Below are 16,267 nucleotides of genomic sequence, written 5' to 3'. Positions count from 1 at the left end.
CAATAGCATAATAAGATCGGAGTAACAAAAACAGAAACCATGATCACTGGGGGATCAGGGTGACTTCTGGGAAGCTAATCTAAGTCAGACCTAAAAGGTGAATCCGAATTAGCCATCTGATGGGGGAGAGGGGCCCCAGGTGAAAGCTATGGTCCACTTAAAGGCGAGGAGCAGTGAAGGATGGAGCTCCAGGTAGCCAGAGCTACACCACAAAGGGCTTGGCGAGCCACCCTAGAGCTTATGGCCCTATCCTGAGGGCAATCCACACCTAGACCACCAACCCCGTGATAACCTGTCCCCTGGCAACCGTGCTTGACACATAAGAGCTCAACAAATGATGGCTAATGGCTGAATGGAGGGCAATGGGGAGCTGTTGAAGGATTTCCATAATTTTTAACGGTTCCTAAATTGAAATGTCTATTAATTGTACAAGGTCTTTCGTTCACATTAGAGATGGAAAACAAATGGTGCAATTGCTGGTCACTAAAAGACTACTTTAAAATATAAGCAAGATCGGTCCTGGCCTATTTTGGGAAGGGTACAGGGAAGATGGGTGAGCAGGAAGAGAGTGTCAAACGGATACCCTGATGACTGCACCTTTTTGCCTAGGGCCGAAATTCTCTTCCCTCTGCTAAGAATGGTTAAAGCTATGCAAGACATTTGATGAGCTTTTGGTTTATTATTAAATTCCTCTTGTAAGGGAGCTCTTCCATCCCAGATAATTCACCAAGTAAGGTAATGGTCCTTTATATTTGCAGATGATGTTACAGACTGTAATTCCAACTTGTGTGGCTGAAAGGGTAGGAGGATCACCACACTGTGAGACAATGCTCTGTGGGTCTCTCGTGTCTCTGGATGTCTTATGAGCAACGCACTTGATGCTCTTTGTTCCAGGCTATCTTTTCAAAGATGTTTGCATAGCAAATAGCCTTGCAGAGGAGATAGTGTCTGTCTCTGGAGCCAAGGGCAAGCGTGCTTACTGCCCATCATAAGAAATTCCAGTTTCCTAAGTGCAGGGTTCCTTTTCTATAACGCCCGCCACCCACTGCATATGCATCACAGGAGACAGTAATGCACTTTCACTGTATGTGAATGTATGCATTCATCTGTGCCTGTATGTGTTGCCCCACTGGGACTTGGAGGCAAGAGAAACTGATACAAATATGCTGAAGCTTATATTGCTTGCTAGGCCATTAGTAATAAAATCCTTTGTCTCTGTCTCCTGTCTTCTGCCAGCATCCATGAAACTGTGGCAGGCTAACCTGTTAGCTTACAGGTTAGATCTCAGATCCTTTGAAGTGCTTGACATACCATTCTTAGAAATAGTTTGCTCTCACATTTCAACATTCTTGGTCATTCCTGATGAATTTACCTAATCAGTGTGGATTCTTACACTGCTGGTAGCTATCATATATAAACTGTTTTTAAAAGACCACAGATCTAAAAGCCTACCTTATACACCTTCCCAGCAGATATCTTCTAAAGGGGTAATAGGCCTAAGATTCAGTAATTATAAGGAGACAGCAAAAATCTAAAAAGAAAAAAATAAAGGAACACAGTATAAACAATCTGGGAGAAGCCATTTTTATAAAACATAAATAATCATTTTTAATTCACTATATTCTATGATTAGCAGTGGATCTTGTCTGAAGTAAACAAGGACAATTAATACAGGGCAAGATGTTTTTTGTTTTGTTTTTAAATGGACCACTAAGCCAAGATTTGTATCTCTGTATGGAACTGATTTTCAAAGGGACAAAAATGGTCTTTGATCTTTCTGAACCACTTGTCTTCAAATTCTTCAGAGGATGCGGTCACCAAGGCAGTCAGGGCTGCTGAGCCAACACACTTCACCTCTGAGTGAACTTCATCTTTTATTTTTTCTGGGATGATATCTTCTCCCATAACCTGTAGCAGGAGAAAAGAAAACTATCCCATTAAAGAGGCAGCAGATATGGGATGGAAGATTATGTTGTTTATCAACTGTAAAGGCTTTCATACAAGAGCAGAAAATACTTTAGCAGCCAGGAGACATTTCCAACATACTGAAAAGATGTCTGTTTAGAAGTAGTTATCCGGCCAGGTGAGGTGGCTCAAGCCTGTAATCCTAGCACTTGGGAGGCCGAGGCAGGCGGATTGTTTGAGCTCAGGAGTTCGAGACCAGCCTGAGCAAGAGCGAGACCCCGTCTCTACTAAAAATAGAAAGAAACTATATAGACAGCTAAAAAAATATATATATAGAAAAAATTAGCCAGGCATGGTGGCACATGCCTGTAGTTCCAGCTACTCGGAAGGCTGAGGCAGTACGATCGCTTAAGCCCAGGAGTTTGGGGTTGCTGTGAGCTAGGCTGACGCCACGGCACTCACTGTAGCCTGGGCAACAAAGCGAGACTCTGTCTCAAAAAAAAAAAAAAAAAAAAAGAAGTAGTTATCCAAGGACGACATATTTAAAATATCCCATATTTCTACTCTCATCCTCCCTGAGTGAACTAATGTAAGTACTAATGAGGCAGCAGTAATATTTGGTCTACTGGGAGTACTGAGTCAACCTTTTTCTATCAAGAGCATATTCTATTGGCGAAAATGCAACAGCAAGTGATTCTCCCTCCTGTAAATGGCTGAAAAGGGTGGGGCAGAGCCTAGAAAGAATATAACTGCTGCCGCGTGTGGGGCATAGATCCTGCCTCCTAGAAGTTTTCCAAAGAAGTCAAAGGCAGCAAACAATCAAGCAACAAGTAGGTGGACCCACCCTTTCCTGACCCTGAAACAGACTCCAATCCCTCTATAACCAAAGCAATCTTGGGGACTTACGGAATGCGTTTACCCAATGAAGGCACAATACTGCTCCCTACTGGTCACCACCAGGCCTAGAGGAACACAGGATCGTGTCCCAAGATTCTGGGTTGGTTTCTCTTTCATATAAGACATCACAAAAGTAGGCTGTAGAAAGCTTGTACCAGAACCCGCTAAATAATCAGCTTCACCTTTGGTAATGACAATGAACTAAAATTAAGTTCCAAAACATTTCATACCATTTGGCATGAAAGACTATGTGGCCATCTAGTGGGGATGTTGTGGAGGAATTTAAGTCACATATGGATTTGGACTAGATGATCTCTAAGATTCCTGCAAACCCAGAGATCCAATATGTTCATGAAAACTCAAATTATAATGCTTAGAAGTACATTCAAAGAATGAAGAAGAAATAAAATGGACTTTCAGCTGGCAAACACAATCTCCAGGCCAGCTATGCCACTGGAAATCTGACCTTAAGCAAGTCACAACTTCTCCGAGCCCCAACTGCAGCTCTACCTATCTTCACAAGCTGTTAATGAGGATGAATGGAGGAAAAAAATACACAAAACTGTGGCACAAATGTGAGCATTCATTCAACTCGTTCATTCAGCAATGAAACAAACAATTCTTGGGCATTTATGATGTTCAGGCAGGCAGGCACGAACAAGCACCGACAATAGATGAAACACGTCCCCTGCTGTTGAGCCTGCTACAGGGGAATGATATAAAGAGGCTGCGTTGGTGACTGTTGAGTGATCAAAAGGCTCATAAAGAAGAGACAAAGAAGTCCTGCAGTCGATGAGATTGGCCCTATTTTTTAAAAAATGGTATCAGAGCCAGGAAAAATATTTATGATGCCTTGTTTCACATACACCCGAGGGGATACACTCACCTCAGCTATCAGCAGCAAAGTGTCTTCTTTGAAGCTGAACCCTTTCATTTTATCTTCAATTTCCTGCTGAGTCCTTAAGTTCCTCTCCAAAGCAAACGACGTCTGCTGAGGTTGGGTAAGCTGAAGCAAAAGCCTGAAAAACCGAACGGCCCCAATGTGTAGGCTCCACTTAAAGGAAAGCAGGGAGGAAATGTTCACACAGAGCCCAGGCATTCAGTCGGATGTGAGTCCTACTAGGCTAAAAAGAAGGTACCTACCCTCCCTTAAACTCTCATTTGAATCCCTGAAGCTTCTTACTCTGAATAAATTGCCCAACTTTACACTGGAGCTTCATCTTTTCTAAAATTAATAGACCAATGCTTGTCAAAGAAATCTTTAGGGAGCAACACCTCAAAAGAGCTTCCTGTGGAAGCCAAGTGATTGAAAGGGTAAGTAATTCGGAGTGACAAGAACAAGCTCCCGGATCAAAGACTCCTCCCACACAAGCGTTCTGGATTTGTTCCCTTGAAGTCAGTGTTCTGTGACCCTCCCATCTCCCTGCCCCCACAGCAAAGTGACCTCAAGGACTAATTAGCTTCACTAACACCCTTCAATTATCCAAGGCAGGGCCAAATCTTTGATGGCCCTCTGCTGACTACTGCCTTACCACTAACTTCCCCATCATGATCATAACCTGGCCTCCTCTCTCATTCTTCCTCTCTCCTGTCCTCCTCACTTGACTCCTTCTCATTGCTTTTTAAAATATTGAATGTGCAGGTTTTTTCAGTTTCCTCAGGCCTCACTGGTCCCTACTGCTAGGCCCAGAAGCACTTGGCTTTCCTGTTTGCTTATTCCACATTCTGAGGAATGTACCAGCCACTGCTCTAGGTACTGAGAGCTGTTGGTGAGCAACGGTCAGGTACCTGCCTCATGGGATGGGAGGAGGAAGACTGCAAATAAGTAATTTCAGACAGTGACAAGTGCCATGAAAAAAAATCAAAGACAGGATAGAGGCAGCATCTCCTTCAGATGGGGCAGTGTAGGAAGGCTCCCCCAACAGCCTGTTCAAGTTATGACCTAACTGACGATGAGCCAGCTGGGAGAACATCTGGGCAAAGGACTTGGCCAGGGAGGAGGTGGCCCTGACACAGGAACTAGCATGACATGCTTGTGAATCATTAAGATCACTGTGGCTGGCAAACAGCCAGGGAGAAAAAACTGTAGTAAATGAGGCGAAAAAAAGACAGGACCAATTTAAATAAAACCTTGCAGGCCATGGAAAGACATGTGGTATTGATATAAGTGCAATGGGAAGCCACTGGAGTTTTATAGAGGGGCATGACCTAATTCACAGGTAAAAAGACCATTTGTCTGCACAAAGGACCTCCTAGTTTTCACTCTCCTCAGCATTGATCCTACCTGACTTCCCACTATCATGACAGATGATCTCTTTCTTGATTCTTCTAAATCTCTACCTCCCTTCTTCTGAGCTCGACTCCTACTTCCTAATGAGGAACTCTCACTGGATGTCCCACACGCACCTGAATTTCAGTATTTCAAGCCTAAAAATCATTACCTTCCACCCCAAATCTGCTCTGCTTGTCCTCCCATGTGTCCTATCTCAGTGAAAGGCACCACCACCTGCGTACCCAAGACAGACTCTCCAGAGATGCCTCTGTTCTCCTTACTCCCATCCTTCCCACACACTCAACTGGTCACTAAGTCCTGTCTATTCCATCCTGCAGTGACATCCTTTTCTTCTTTTTATTACCACTGCACTATCCTACGTCTGGCCCGCATCACCTTCCACCAATTAGTGCAGAGCTTCTACACTGGTGTCCCTAGCTGCAAACTCTTCCTTCTAATCCATCATCCCAGCCACCAGACCGCTCTCCAAATCCCAGCTCTTATCACATACTCGAATATTTAAAAACTTCAAATACTCTCCAGGCCTTCAGTACAAGGAACAAACCCTTTAAGATGACATTTAATATCTCGAGCAAAAAATAAAATAAAATATAAAAAGTATTACTAGCTGACATTTACCAAGTGCCTACTATATATGCTGTGCAGTACCATAAGTACTTTAGATACTTCAATTCTACAATCCCCCAAAACAGGCACTCTCCCCATTTCTCTATCTATCAAGATGAGGAAACTAGAGATTTGTGCAAGGTCAGCCAGCTGGCAAGAGGAAGAGTGTAAACTCATTCACTCAATAGCAACAATTTACTAAGTTCTTCAAAACCAGATCTGACTCCAAAGTTCTACTTCCTACTTACTCTGCCACCCTGGCATCGTGGTTTTCGGCCTTCCTCGAGCTCACCAATGCTACTCTTGCCACCAGACTATGGGACAGTACTGTTCTACCCTGGAGCTTCTGCCCTTTGGGCTGTGCTTTCTTTCTCTTTACATAGTCAGTTTTAGTGGCAACTGACCAGTGTTCCTACGTTTAGCAGAAGGATCATCCCCTGTGTAAGGGCTTCCTTCTTTCTGCCACACGGACAGCTCCCGTATATTGGTCTCCGTAGCACCTCTGCTGCCAGTCACCAGACATACATTTTCCCCAATATAGTGAGCACTGTAAAGAAAGAAACTGCTTTTTAAACCATCTTTATGATCCTAGCAGTAAGCACATGCCTGGCATGCAGCTGTACTCAATGTGCTTCTGAATTAAGGTGACATAGTCAACGGTAAATAAGCACCTACTGAATACATTTTAAATTCACCAAATAAACGCGACTTCTCAGTAAGCCTCACTTTAATTTTTCTTGAATTCTCTAGATTAAAAAAAAAAACCTGCATGTTCTCTAGTATCATTTGAGACATGAGCCTGCTGCTTAGCTCATAAATTACAGAACTGATCAAGTATATTCCCCCAAGCTTGCATCAGACTCTTACGCTTTTAGGATATAAAGTACTTGAAGTCCCTAGGGACAAACCATGGGAACTCTCAATAGAATAATTAAGCATCACTTATTCCCATTATCGGCAATTCAAACACAAGAGCAGACTTTCCTCTTAGTAGATTTCTGTGGAATATGACTGAACAATTCCTTCTTTAAAATATCTCTTCTCCATTTTTCAATGTTTTATACATTTAATTTTCTTTTCCTAATATTTTAATGTTTTCCAATTCTAACATTCTATCTTGAGCAATGACACAGGTTGTATTCTTGAACAAATGTAGTTTTGTTTCCAAATCTTACATACTGAACCAACATGTTCCAAGGATTCTGTCTAGACTGTAGGAAAAATTCAAAAATACCAAGTGTCTAGCCTAGAAGTTTTTGAAGCTTAAAATTAGAAAAATAAAACCTTCACTCTGAGCTTATTACCATGTGTTATTTAATCCACTCTTAGCTTACCTGGTTCGTATAAAAGAGGCACATGCTTTCATCTGAGTCTCTATCATCATTGCTTCTCTCTTTTCTGCCACACAGGCTTGGATATTTTTAAGAGCTTTCTCATTTCTCTGGCTATTACTGCTACTTGCTTCCATAGAAAACACAGAGCTCTCGGGCAAGGTTTCAGGGAAACACAACAGGCAGTCTTTTCCTGAGTGTGGAAAGGAGGATTCGATAGTTTTGTCACTTGAGGTGAAACTGTTCTGTTTCTGACATGACGCAAACACTGCTGAAAGAGTTGGCCCCAGATTCAGGTAAGCCTCTGCCAATTTGCCCCAGTTCCAAGGATTAAAAGGATGCAAAGAAATCAGTTTCTGCAGGCAGAAAATTGTTTTCTCCAAGTTCTGCAAACCTGAACAAATGGCAAACTGGAGGTAGAGCACAGTGGTTAAGTGGTCTGTGTTGGTTGCTTTATTTTCCTAAGGAGAAAAAAAAGGTTAAAACTCTTTAAACTGCAAGGTATTTTCCATAAAAATGAGGATGTCTAAGAACCCAATTTACATATGTTATAAATCAGAAGTATCTTTCAGTAGCTATATAAGTAGAGTGAACTAAATATATTTCAATACATCTCATGTTTAAAACTATAAACCTAAAGAAATATATGCTACCTAGCAAAATAGTCACCAGCCATTCTCACACATCCTAATATCCTAATAACATTTCATGTGATAGTGGCCTGACAAACGTTCAGCACCAAAAATAATAAACATCATTTTATTTCCAACTTGTATTATAATCTTTGTCTTCAGCCAGATATCTGAAAGATGCAGGCCAATTTTCTTAGACCCTGGCCCAATGGTTCCATTGTAATATTTGAGGCTTTCTAAAAATCCAAATGGTAATTTCCTTGAGGATTTGAACAAACTCCACTTCCAAATTTTATTTGGCTTAAACATCTTAAAACAGGATAGCCCTGAAGCTCTCAGTGCTTCATGATGCATCATAATTGAATCCAAATGCTTTCCCTGGCAACTATTACCAAGGCCAATTATTTTTGGCCAAAGGGGGTTGTTTGGTTTCCTTCTCATCAGAAAATCCTTTTCAAGTCTCCTTAACCAGAGCCACCACCTCTTACCTAACCTGCCAGATGGCAAATGCCCTCTAGGTTAGGAAAAACAGGCCTGCTTTTTCTAAGTTAAAGTTTGCAGAGAGCAGATGGCAGACTAAAATTAATCTGTGAGTTGATGTAAAGTCTAAGGAAAGCCTGGCCTGCCAGCATCCAGATCAAGCTCCCGCACAGAATTACACTGAGCATGAAATAGGAGCAAAACTGCCCAGTATACAGCCCAAAGACATTGGCAGACCAGCAAGTGAAAGCCTGTGGGAAGCTCCAAATATGCCTGTGTTGAGTGAAGAGATATGAAATAAAGCCCCATGCAACTTATTTGGTGATACCATACCCTCTCAAAGACAGAACGTACCTTGTTTTATCATTGCTATTGTTTAGCGTCTGTCCTTCCCAACAGATCATTAAGCTTCTTAAGAGCTTTTGTTCAATGCTGAATAACTAGTACAGAACAAGCTCCTTGGCCATAGGAGATGTTAATAACTGTTTAGTAATGACTCTTCTAAAAGCAAATCATGTCTTTTTTTTTATAATAAGGAAAGCAACATGTATAGACTATATCTGTAAGAAATGCTACCTTTCTTCTGTAACCAGTCTATAGTGCTTTATATGATTCAAAACATTTTCATACTGAGAAAGCAAATGTGTGTTAGGGTGGAGATTGTTAACATGATTTTGATACTAGGGTTTTGACAGCATGGTTAGTAAACTCCCCTCTGGAAATTCAATTCCATTTTAAACGAGTTTGAGGGATTTTTCCAGAATTCTACAACTCCTTCTGTAATAAAATGATGATGATGACAGTTAACATTTATGGAGTGCTTACCATGTGCCAGGCACTAAGTGTTTTACTCAGTTAATCCTCATGACAATCCTTTAAAATAGATTCTATCATTATCCCCATCTTATAGATGAGGCAGTGGAAGTCACAGAGAAGTTAGATAACTTGCCTGGGTCCACACGGCTGGTAAGAGGCAGAACTACAGTCAGTTATACTGGAAGCCACAGAATAAAGGGTACTTCAGAACAACTGACACGTATTAGCTGTAACACACCTGACACTAGGTGAGCACACTGTATGCTCAGGATATAGATATTGCTCATTTGTCTTCTTAGCATCAAACCCAGAATCAGGGAAATGGTGGGGCTGAAATAAATGTGTAAGAGGATAAATGAAAGAGATATCCACTATCAGAAAGACATTTTCTTACCACAGTTTATCATGTAAGCACACCAGCCACCATAAGAAAATGTTCTGATTATTTAAGAAATAAGTCCTATCATAAATTTTATCTAAACATCACTAAGAAGAGAGGTGAACTTCAACAGATGTTGTGTGCATACAATGTTCGTATCCTGATGGGCACTCCAAGACTTGCTGTCTATTTTATTCAATGTTACAAACCTACCAGTCCTCTCACAGAATGCAAGGGGAAAATAACCACTACAACAAAAAACAGACATGAGCCAGAGCTAAACAAAAGAGGGTCCTCAAATAGGGATGAAATTTAAAAAACAAAATAAAACATGAGTTACCAGGAAATAAGAAAACCAAGCAGCCAGGCACAGTTCATTGAGATAATGTGCAAGAAACTGAGAGAAAGGGGTGAGACCCACGAGGCTACTGTCTGTTTTGAGGAGAGCCCAGCACTCTCTCCTCAACAGGGTGCCTGATGAACAGTTTTGAAAGTCTTGACGTGGTGCTAAAGGTCTTCTGACTGGTGTTCCTCCTGCCTGGTTAACATCCCAAGCTCTGGCATCTGACTGACAACAGATCCTTCTCTGAGTCACAGAAACAGAGATTTACTGAGCTACAAGGAACCAGAGAGAATTCAGCCCCTGCCACTAATGTAGCTGCCACTGCCTTTGACAATCGAGGCAAAGAGGATGAAACACAATAGTGACATGCAAGAGATGCTACAAAGAGAGCTGATGGGAGAAAAGAAAAGTAACCAAGTCTAGAAAAAGGTACTGAAAGGGCCAAAAGCACTGTTAACTTGCAGATCACGAAGACTGGGAATGAACATGATTAAATTCCACTGAGTTCACTGTTCATGCCAGCGCTTCCTTAACAAAGCGATCCATCTTCCAGCTTATGAATTAACCCACAATTTGTAGAGAATGGAAGAGGAAGAACAAAACACAGCTGTTTTCCATGTTCTTAAGACAATTACCACCAAGGTTTCCTCACACTGTAAGAGGCTGAGGTCCCACGCAGTGAACCCCTGGGCAAGCAAAGCTTAGGGATTTCTCTTAGTTAATGAGACGGAGGGTGACAGCTCAATTGCATGCATACTTTGGGCTGACCTCTGGCCAGCAACATCCACAGGGTTCAAAATCAGTGCCACAGTGCCTCATTAATTCCCTGTGAGGAAGCAAACTGGTCACCATAAACTAGGATTGGTTGATTTAGACTAATTCCCATACAAAATTTACACAAAAATCAATACAAGTAAACCATAAATGGCTTGATCTAAAAAGAAAAACAAGCAGAGACTAGAATTTCAAAGAACTACCTTTCTTTATCCCTTAAAAAAATTCTGCAAATTCCACTTAAAAATAAAAACGACTATTAAGCTTGTCATGAGTATTTAGTCACTTTTTGTAACTTTTTCCTGCTTAAAAAAGTAATATATGCTCACTGCAGAAATTTTGGAAAATAAAGTTTAAAACAAATCTAATGAAGAAAACAGATCACTCATAATCCTTGCCCACTGAGTATTTATTCCTAACAAGAGAAAAACCTCTGCAAATGAGATTTTCAGGCAATAAAGAATTTTGACCATAGCACAAGAAAAACAGAACAAAATGATTATGTTTAGAGCTCCAAACTGTTCATCATAATAAAGTTCTTACACTACTGACAATTTTCTTCTGCTTATCCAAACCCATAGATTTTGCTCCTAGCAATAAGTTTGTTTTGCATTTAGAAAATAAGCTATTCAATTGCCCTTGGTATAAGAACATCTGTGAAAAAAGCAACGGAACCACTCACCAAGTTTGTAGCAATCTCCAGCGCTTCCATGTGCCTTCCTAGGTGAGCCAGACACCGAGCCTGGCCTTCCTGGACATCCCTTTTCATGGCAAAATTGGTAGAGGACAATTTTTCAGAGATACTGGAATACTCCTGAAGTGCTTTCTGGCAATTATTTGTTAAATAAAGGACATGAAGGGAAGAGCAGAAAAGAAAGGTGAAAACATAATAGAAAAAAGGATTCAGTGTAGGCACGATTTTTCCCTAGGTGAAAGGTAATGTTCCAACAGACTCCACAATGAACTAAAGACGACTTGAGTATTCTAGTCAGTCTTATTCTCCTAAAAGGTAGAGAAGGAATGGCTGGAGAATATAACCACTACCACCATGGAAAGCATCATGGTATAACAGAAAAAGCATTCTGGAGCCAAATATCCCAGGCTTTAAATCCTGATTTTGCCACTAACTTGCTGTATAACCTTTTCATCAGCAAAATAACAACAGGATTCTCATGAAGATGAAATGAGATATGTGCGTGTATATATATATGGTATATATGTAACATATAGCAATCTGACATCTAATTGTTAGTTCCTCCCTTTTCTTACACATTTTGGGGTGCTTTGCTCCTGTGGCACTATAAAATATCTGTACTGGAGGTTCCCACATAATGACATACAGAACCTGGGGAAACAGACCTACAAGAACCCCAAAAGGATCCTTTTGCTGGAGTTACAGGAAACAAAACAAATTCTATACAGCCACATAGAAAAGGACAGAAACTTGGGAGTCTAAGACTGTAAGCACACATCATAAAAGATTAAATTCATCTTCATAAACACACTCATAACTTTGTACACTGTTATTTACATATGCTGTAACTCATATATTAAGAGGCTACTTCAAGCACCACAAACTTATGTATGTTGAATTCTACCTGATACTCTTGTCGTCTGTAGGCCAGGTCTCCTTTGAATTTCTTGATAGTTAGCACTTCAACATCATCACTGCTCTCTGTTTCTTCATAAAACCACTACAAATCATGAAAACAGCATATTACAGAGGGAAGCTATGGTTTTCCACCTCATATTCAGAAGTTGATATAATTTTCCATAATATATATGCTTAAACCTCAAAAAAGACATACTTCTTCAGGATCAGACTGAGGGGGAATATACTTGAGGAAAAATGACAATTTTAATGATGGCCCAGTTTTTATTAAAATTATCACAAGTAATAAACATACCAATAACATGATACCTCTCTAAAAAAGCAGCACACAACTATGTGATTTTACCTACAGCATTTTCAATACAGGGTGGTGGTGCCTGGGAACCTACATTTATCTAGCACAGTTCACACTGGTTCTTCAAAATGAGATGTGTTTTCTTGTAGACAAATTTTAGAGTGAATGAACAGCAGACTGACAACTCTTTATTGAAAGGACATAGGAAAGAAGAATTACAATTATGGTGCTACACGAAAATGCCATAAAGGCAAAAAAGCAGAATCTAATCAAAGGAGACAGAAATTAAGGCTGAAAGGGAGTTTCAACACAATCAAATACCTAAGACCTACAGGAGAGAAGTCTGAGGACATCTCTCAGTATGCCCAGCTGGGATACTTTATTTGCTTTCCTACTGATTTAAATCCTTCTGATAGAAATGAATGTGAGACTGAGGTTTCTTACCTATTGAATAAAGAACTCTAGGTATGATGAAAGGCACTCTGTACACCACTTTTTTCAGCTCTAAAAAAAGTCCCTCATACTCCCTTTTACCCACAGTAAAACATATCAAGGCTGAATAAAGTCTATCCCCAGTTAAATGCTATCAATTCAAACGTAGATAGCCTTGTGATTGTTCCACTATTACATCAAAACTGCTTGGTTCTATTTCTAAAAGAGTTGTCTGAGTATCAGTGCCCCTTGTTATCATTGTAAAATTAGCTTCTTCCCTTAGCCTGATCCATCACAGGAGAAAGCTGGGCCCCAGTTTCTCTGTGCTCCTTCATGCATGGTGTAACTCAAAAACAACAGTCTATGTACTTAACCCCTAATTTTCCTTTGTATTCTACTGCTCTCTAGTCACATACTGTTTTAGATTAGCCAATCCTAACTTCTTGAACAACAACTACATACCTATAAACCTCCATCACATTTTCATTATCCTACTGGGAAATAATCAAGCAAAACTGGCTTTCAAATGATTACTTTTCTTCTCCCCCATAACCTGCAGGCCTGCAAGAATTTTGACAAGGGATGCCTTCAAATACCCCCCTCTGATAAGAGGAAGGAGGGAAGAGCTGTGACCAAGGGTGGGGACTAAGTGCATGGGAACAGTCAGGGGACAATAGAAACCTTCTAACCCAAACTCCTAGTTTTATAATGAGGGAAACCAACATGACTTGAATAAGGTCTCTGAGTTTATTTATAAATAGTATATTTGCATATTCATACAGCAAAAAAATTCTAAAGTGATTTTTAGATTTTACTTTATAAGCATACAAACCAGAACTTCTGACTAAGTATTTTCATATGCATTATCTTGTTTCACTCTCACAATAACCCTGTGAGCCAGCAAGTATTATTTTTTTCAAAAGACCGATAAGGAACTGACACCTTGAGAGGCCAAGTTGGTAAAGCCAACACTAAAATTCAAGGGTTCTTTCTATCTCATAACTCAAGCTTTTTTATTCCCCAACACATGACTTCCCAAGCCCATGTCCTGTTTTTGGTCTACGTGATGGAGCACTGCAGGTCACCTTGAAAGACTTCTGCATGTGGTAGGGAGAAAATGTAACTGAAATAAAACAAAAATACAATTCAGTAATTACCGAGTGCCCCGCATCTTAAGTACAACTGTGAGGGGCAAATGAGACAATACATATAACGGAACCGATCACAGTGCCTGGAACACTTCAGTCTCCCACAAATATTAGTTATGATTAGTGAGATGAAATTTATTTTACACTCATGAAGTACAAAGTAATATTCTACTGATTCAAGAATATCTATGGAGCTCCTACTATGAACAACTGTTAGGCACTGCAGAGGGCATCAAGTTAAGGACCTACTCTTGTGCGATACTTGAGCGCTCTGCCTGGATGAGGATACTAACAAGCGCTTTAAACAGAGGCTAAAGGGAGGGGAGCGGGCCAAAGACAAAACTATTTGGTTGGAAGAGGGAATCAGAAAAGACTTCCTGGAGGAGGCGGCATTTAAGATGTACCTTGAGAAAGGGATATAAGTAAACGCTTCTGACCATCAGACGGGGTTAGTGTGAGCTGGGGAAGTTCACTGAAAAGGGGCAGGCCAGTTTGCGAGTGCCACCATTTGGGGGACAGGCGACACCAAGGTTTGAGAAGTGGGCGGTGGCCGCATTTCTGAGGCCCCCGCTCCCCGCCGCAGGATCGGCGAAGGCAAACGGGAGTTGCCGGGGATTTCAGGGCGCGGGCGGGAGGCCAGCCAGCCGCGGCCAGACCGGCCACACGCCGGGGGGGAGTCCGACAACGCGGGGATCTCCCGCGCGGACGCGGGACGGGGTCCGGGGACGCCGCTCCCCCGCGGAGAGGAAGGGACGACGGGGAGGTCTGCGTGGGGGCAGGTCAGAGCAGGACGGCGGCAGACACCCGAGCCAGCCAGAGTCTGGGGTCGCGCGGGCGTGGGGCGTCTGAGGCGCGGAAGGCCGGGGACCCGCGGAGGACGAGGCCAAGAGGCCCCACCTCTCACCTGCGGCTCGCAGCGCTTGGCGCAGTAGGACGCGGACGGTCCAGGACGCCGCTCGGGCCTCTCCTCGAACACCGAGTCCTCGAACTCGCCGCCGAACCACCAGCACCCGGTCTCCATAACGCGCCCACGGCCGGGGCAAAGAGAGGGGGCGGTGCCTAGAGCGGCGGCCGCGTGCGGGCCCCCGGAAGGGGCGGAGCCACGAGCGCCCGGGGCGCGGCATTCTGGGACTTGTAGTCTTTGGAAGGGCCACGGGGGGTCGTGGCCCGCTGCGGACGATGTGAGGGACTTGTGGTTGAGCTGCGATGGTTAGCTGACTCACAAAGTGACCAAAAGCCAGGGCAGAGGGTTTGATTTCCCCGTGTCAGGAGATGGGCAGAGCGATCCTTACCTGCACTCATCAAAAAGCACTGTCCCAGGGTAGCTGTTTAAAACTCGCAATGTGCATCCTGGCATTGGGTCAATCACTTTTTTTGTGCTTTCTATTTTCGCCTAACAAGCGCCTTGTGAAAGACACAGTGATTCCCGTTTTGCAAATGAAGATATTGGAGCTTGGAGAGGTTAAGTAACTTGCTCAGGATTAGTTATTGCGTGGCTAAGAGCTGGGAAATACAGAAAGGAGTCAGTATTCCCCAATGTCTCCGCAGAAGAGACCACCACCACTAACAAGACCAGAGCCATTCACTCATTCACGCATTTATGAAACAGACGGCAGAAATTTGCCGGGGTGGGGGTGGCGGTGGGGGCTTGATCAGGGGGCATTCATTCCACCTGGAGATAAACACCAAATCCCAGAATTATAAGACTATCATTTCTTGACTCTAAAGAGTAGAGATTATTGACAAAATACTGTCCAGTATTGCACAGCACAATATTATGTGCCATGTTACACAGCAGCTAATGAACAAAGGGCTTCCTTGTTTTTCCTCCTATTCCTCCTCACTCTCACCCATTCCTCTTTCACCATTTTTCTTCCAGGGTTCTTTCTTCAACCCAATTTTTCACTCCAGAAACTCACCCTATAGGAACCTAATCCACTCCCCCATATTTCAAAAATCTCTCTGCTATTTACTCCCAAAATCTAGAACCAACCCATTTATTCAACAGCCTGGGGTGGCAGACTCCACCTGAACAGCCTCCAGGTATTAGCTACTCGTGAATTCATCCACAGAAAAGATCCATTTTGAAACATATTTTTTTGTTTTCCTATCTGAACCCCCCACCCACCGTCACTACCAAGTCCAGCCTCCTCCTGGCCCAACAACCAACCAGTCAGGAAGTGTTAGGGCGCTTATGAGTCAAGGTAGTTCTTTGCCCTAAGGACGCAGGATTCCTGGGCTCAGGGGTTTCTAGCCTTTTTACCACTAAGAATTCTTTCAGTTATTTTTTCCCCAAAGTTGTGGAGGATTTGTGTATAAAACTA

The 16,267-nt window shown here is 42.3% G+C and overlaps 1 protein-coding gene across 2 annotated transcripts; it reads right to left on the bottom strand.

The window, feature by feature from the left end:
• Positions 1-1,582: 1,582 nt before the first annotated feature.
• Positions 1,583-15,004, bottom strand: C9H8orf76 (chromosome 9 C8orf76 homolog). Of its 2 annotated transcripts, none has more exons than XM_045560536.1 (6): positions 14,848-15,004; positions 12,055-12,150; positions 11,139-11,282; positions 7,036-7,493; positions 3,689-3,821; positions 1,583-1,908 (listed from the first exon to the last, which is right to left on the bottom strand). In XM_045560536.1, exons 1-6 carry the CDS (start codon positions 14,962-14,964, stop codon positions 1,711-1,713), a joined length of 1,146 nt encoding a protein of 381 aa, XP_045416492.1. In that variant the 5' UTR covers positions 14,965-15,004; the 3' UTR covers positions 1,583-1,710. The 2 variants fall into 2 exon arrangements, with proteins under 2 accessions (XP_045416492.1, XP_045416493.1); XM_045560537.1 differs by having other exon boundaries at positions 7,036-7,442.
• Between the last annotated feature and the right edge of the window lie 1,263 nt (positions 15,005-16,267).

Source organism: Lemur catta, chromosome 9, assembly GCF_020740605.2.
Source record: "Lemur catta isolate mLemCat1 chromosome 9, mLemCat1.pri, whole genome shotgun sequence".
Classification (NCBI taxonomy): domain Eukaryota; kingdom Metazoa; phylum Chordata; class Mammalia; order Primates; family Lemuridae; genus Lemur; species Lemur catta.
The sequence above is the reverse complement of the archived record's forward strand: the minus strand, read 5'-3'. Positions and strand labels throughout refer to the sequence as shown.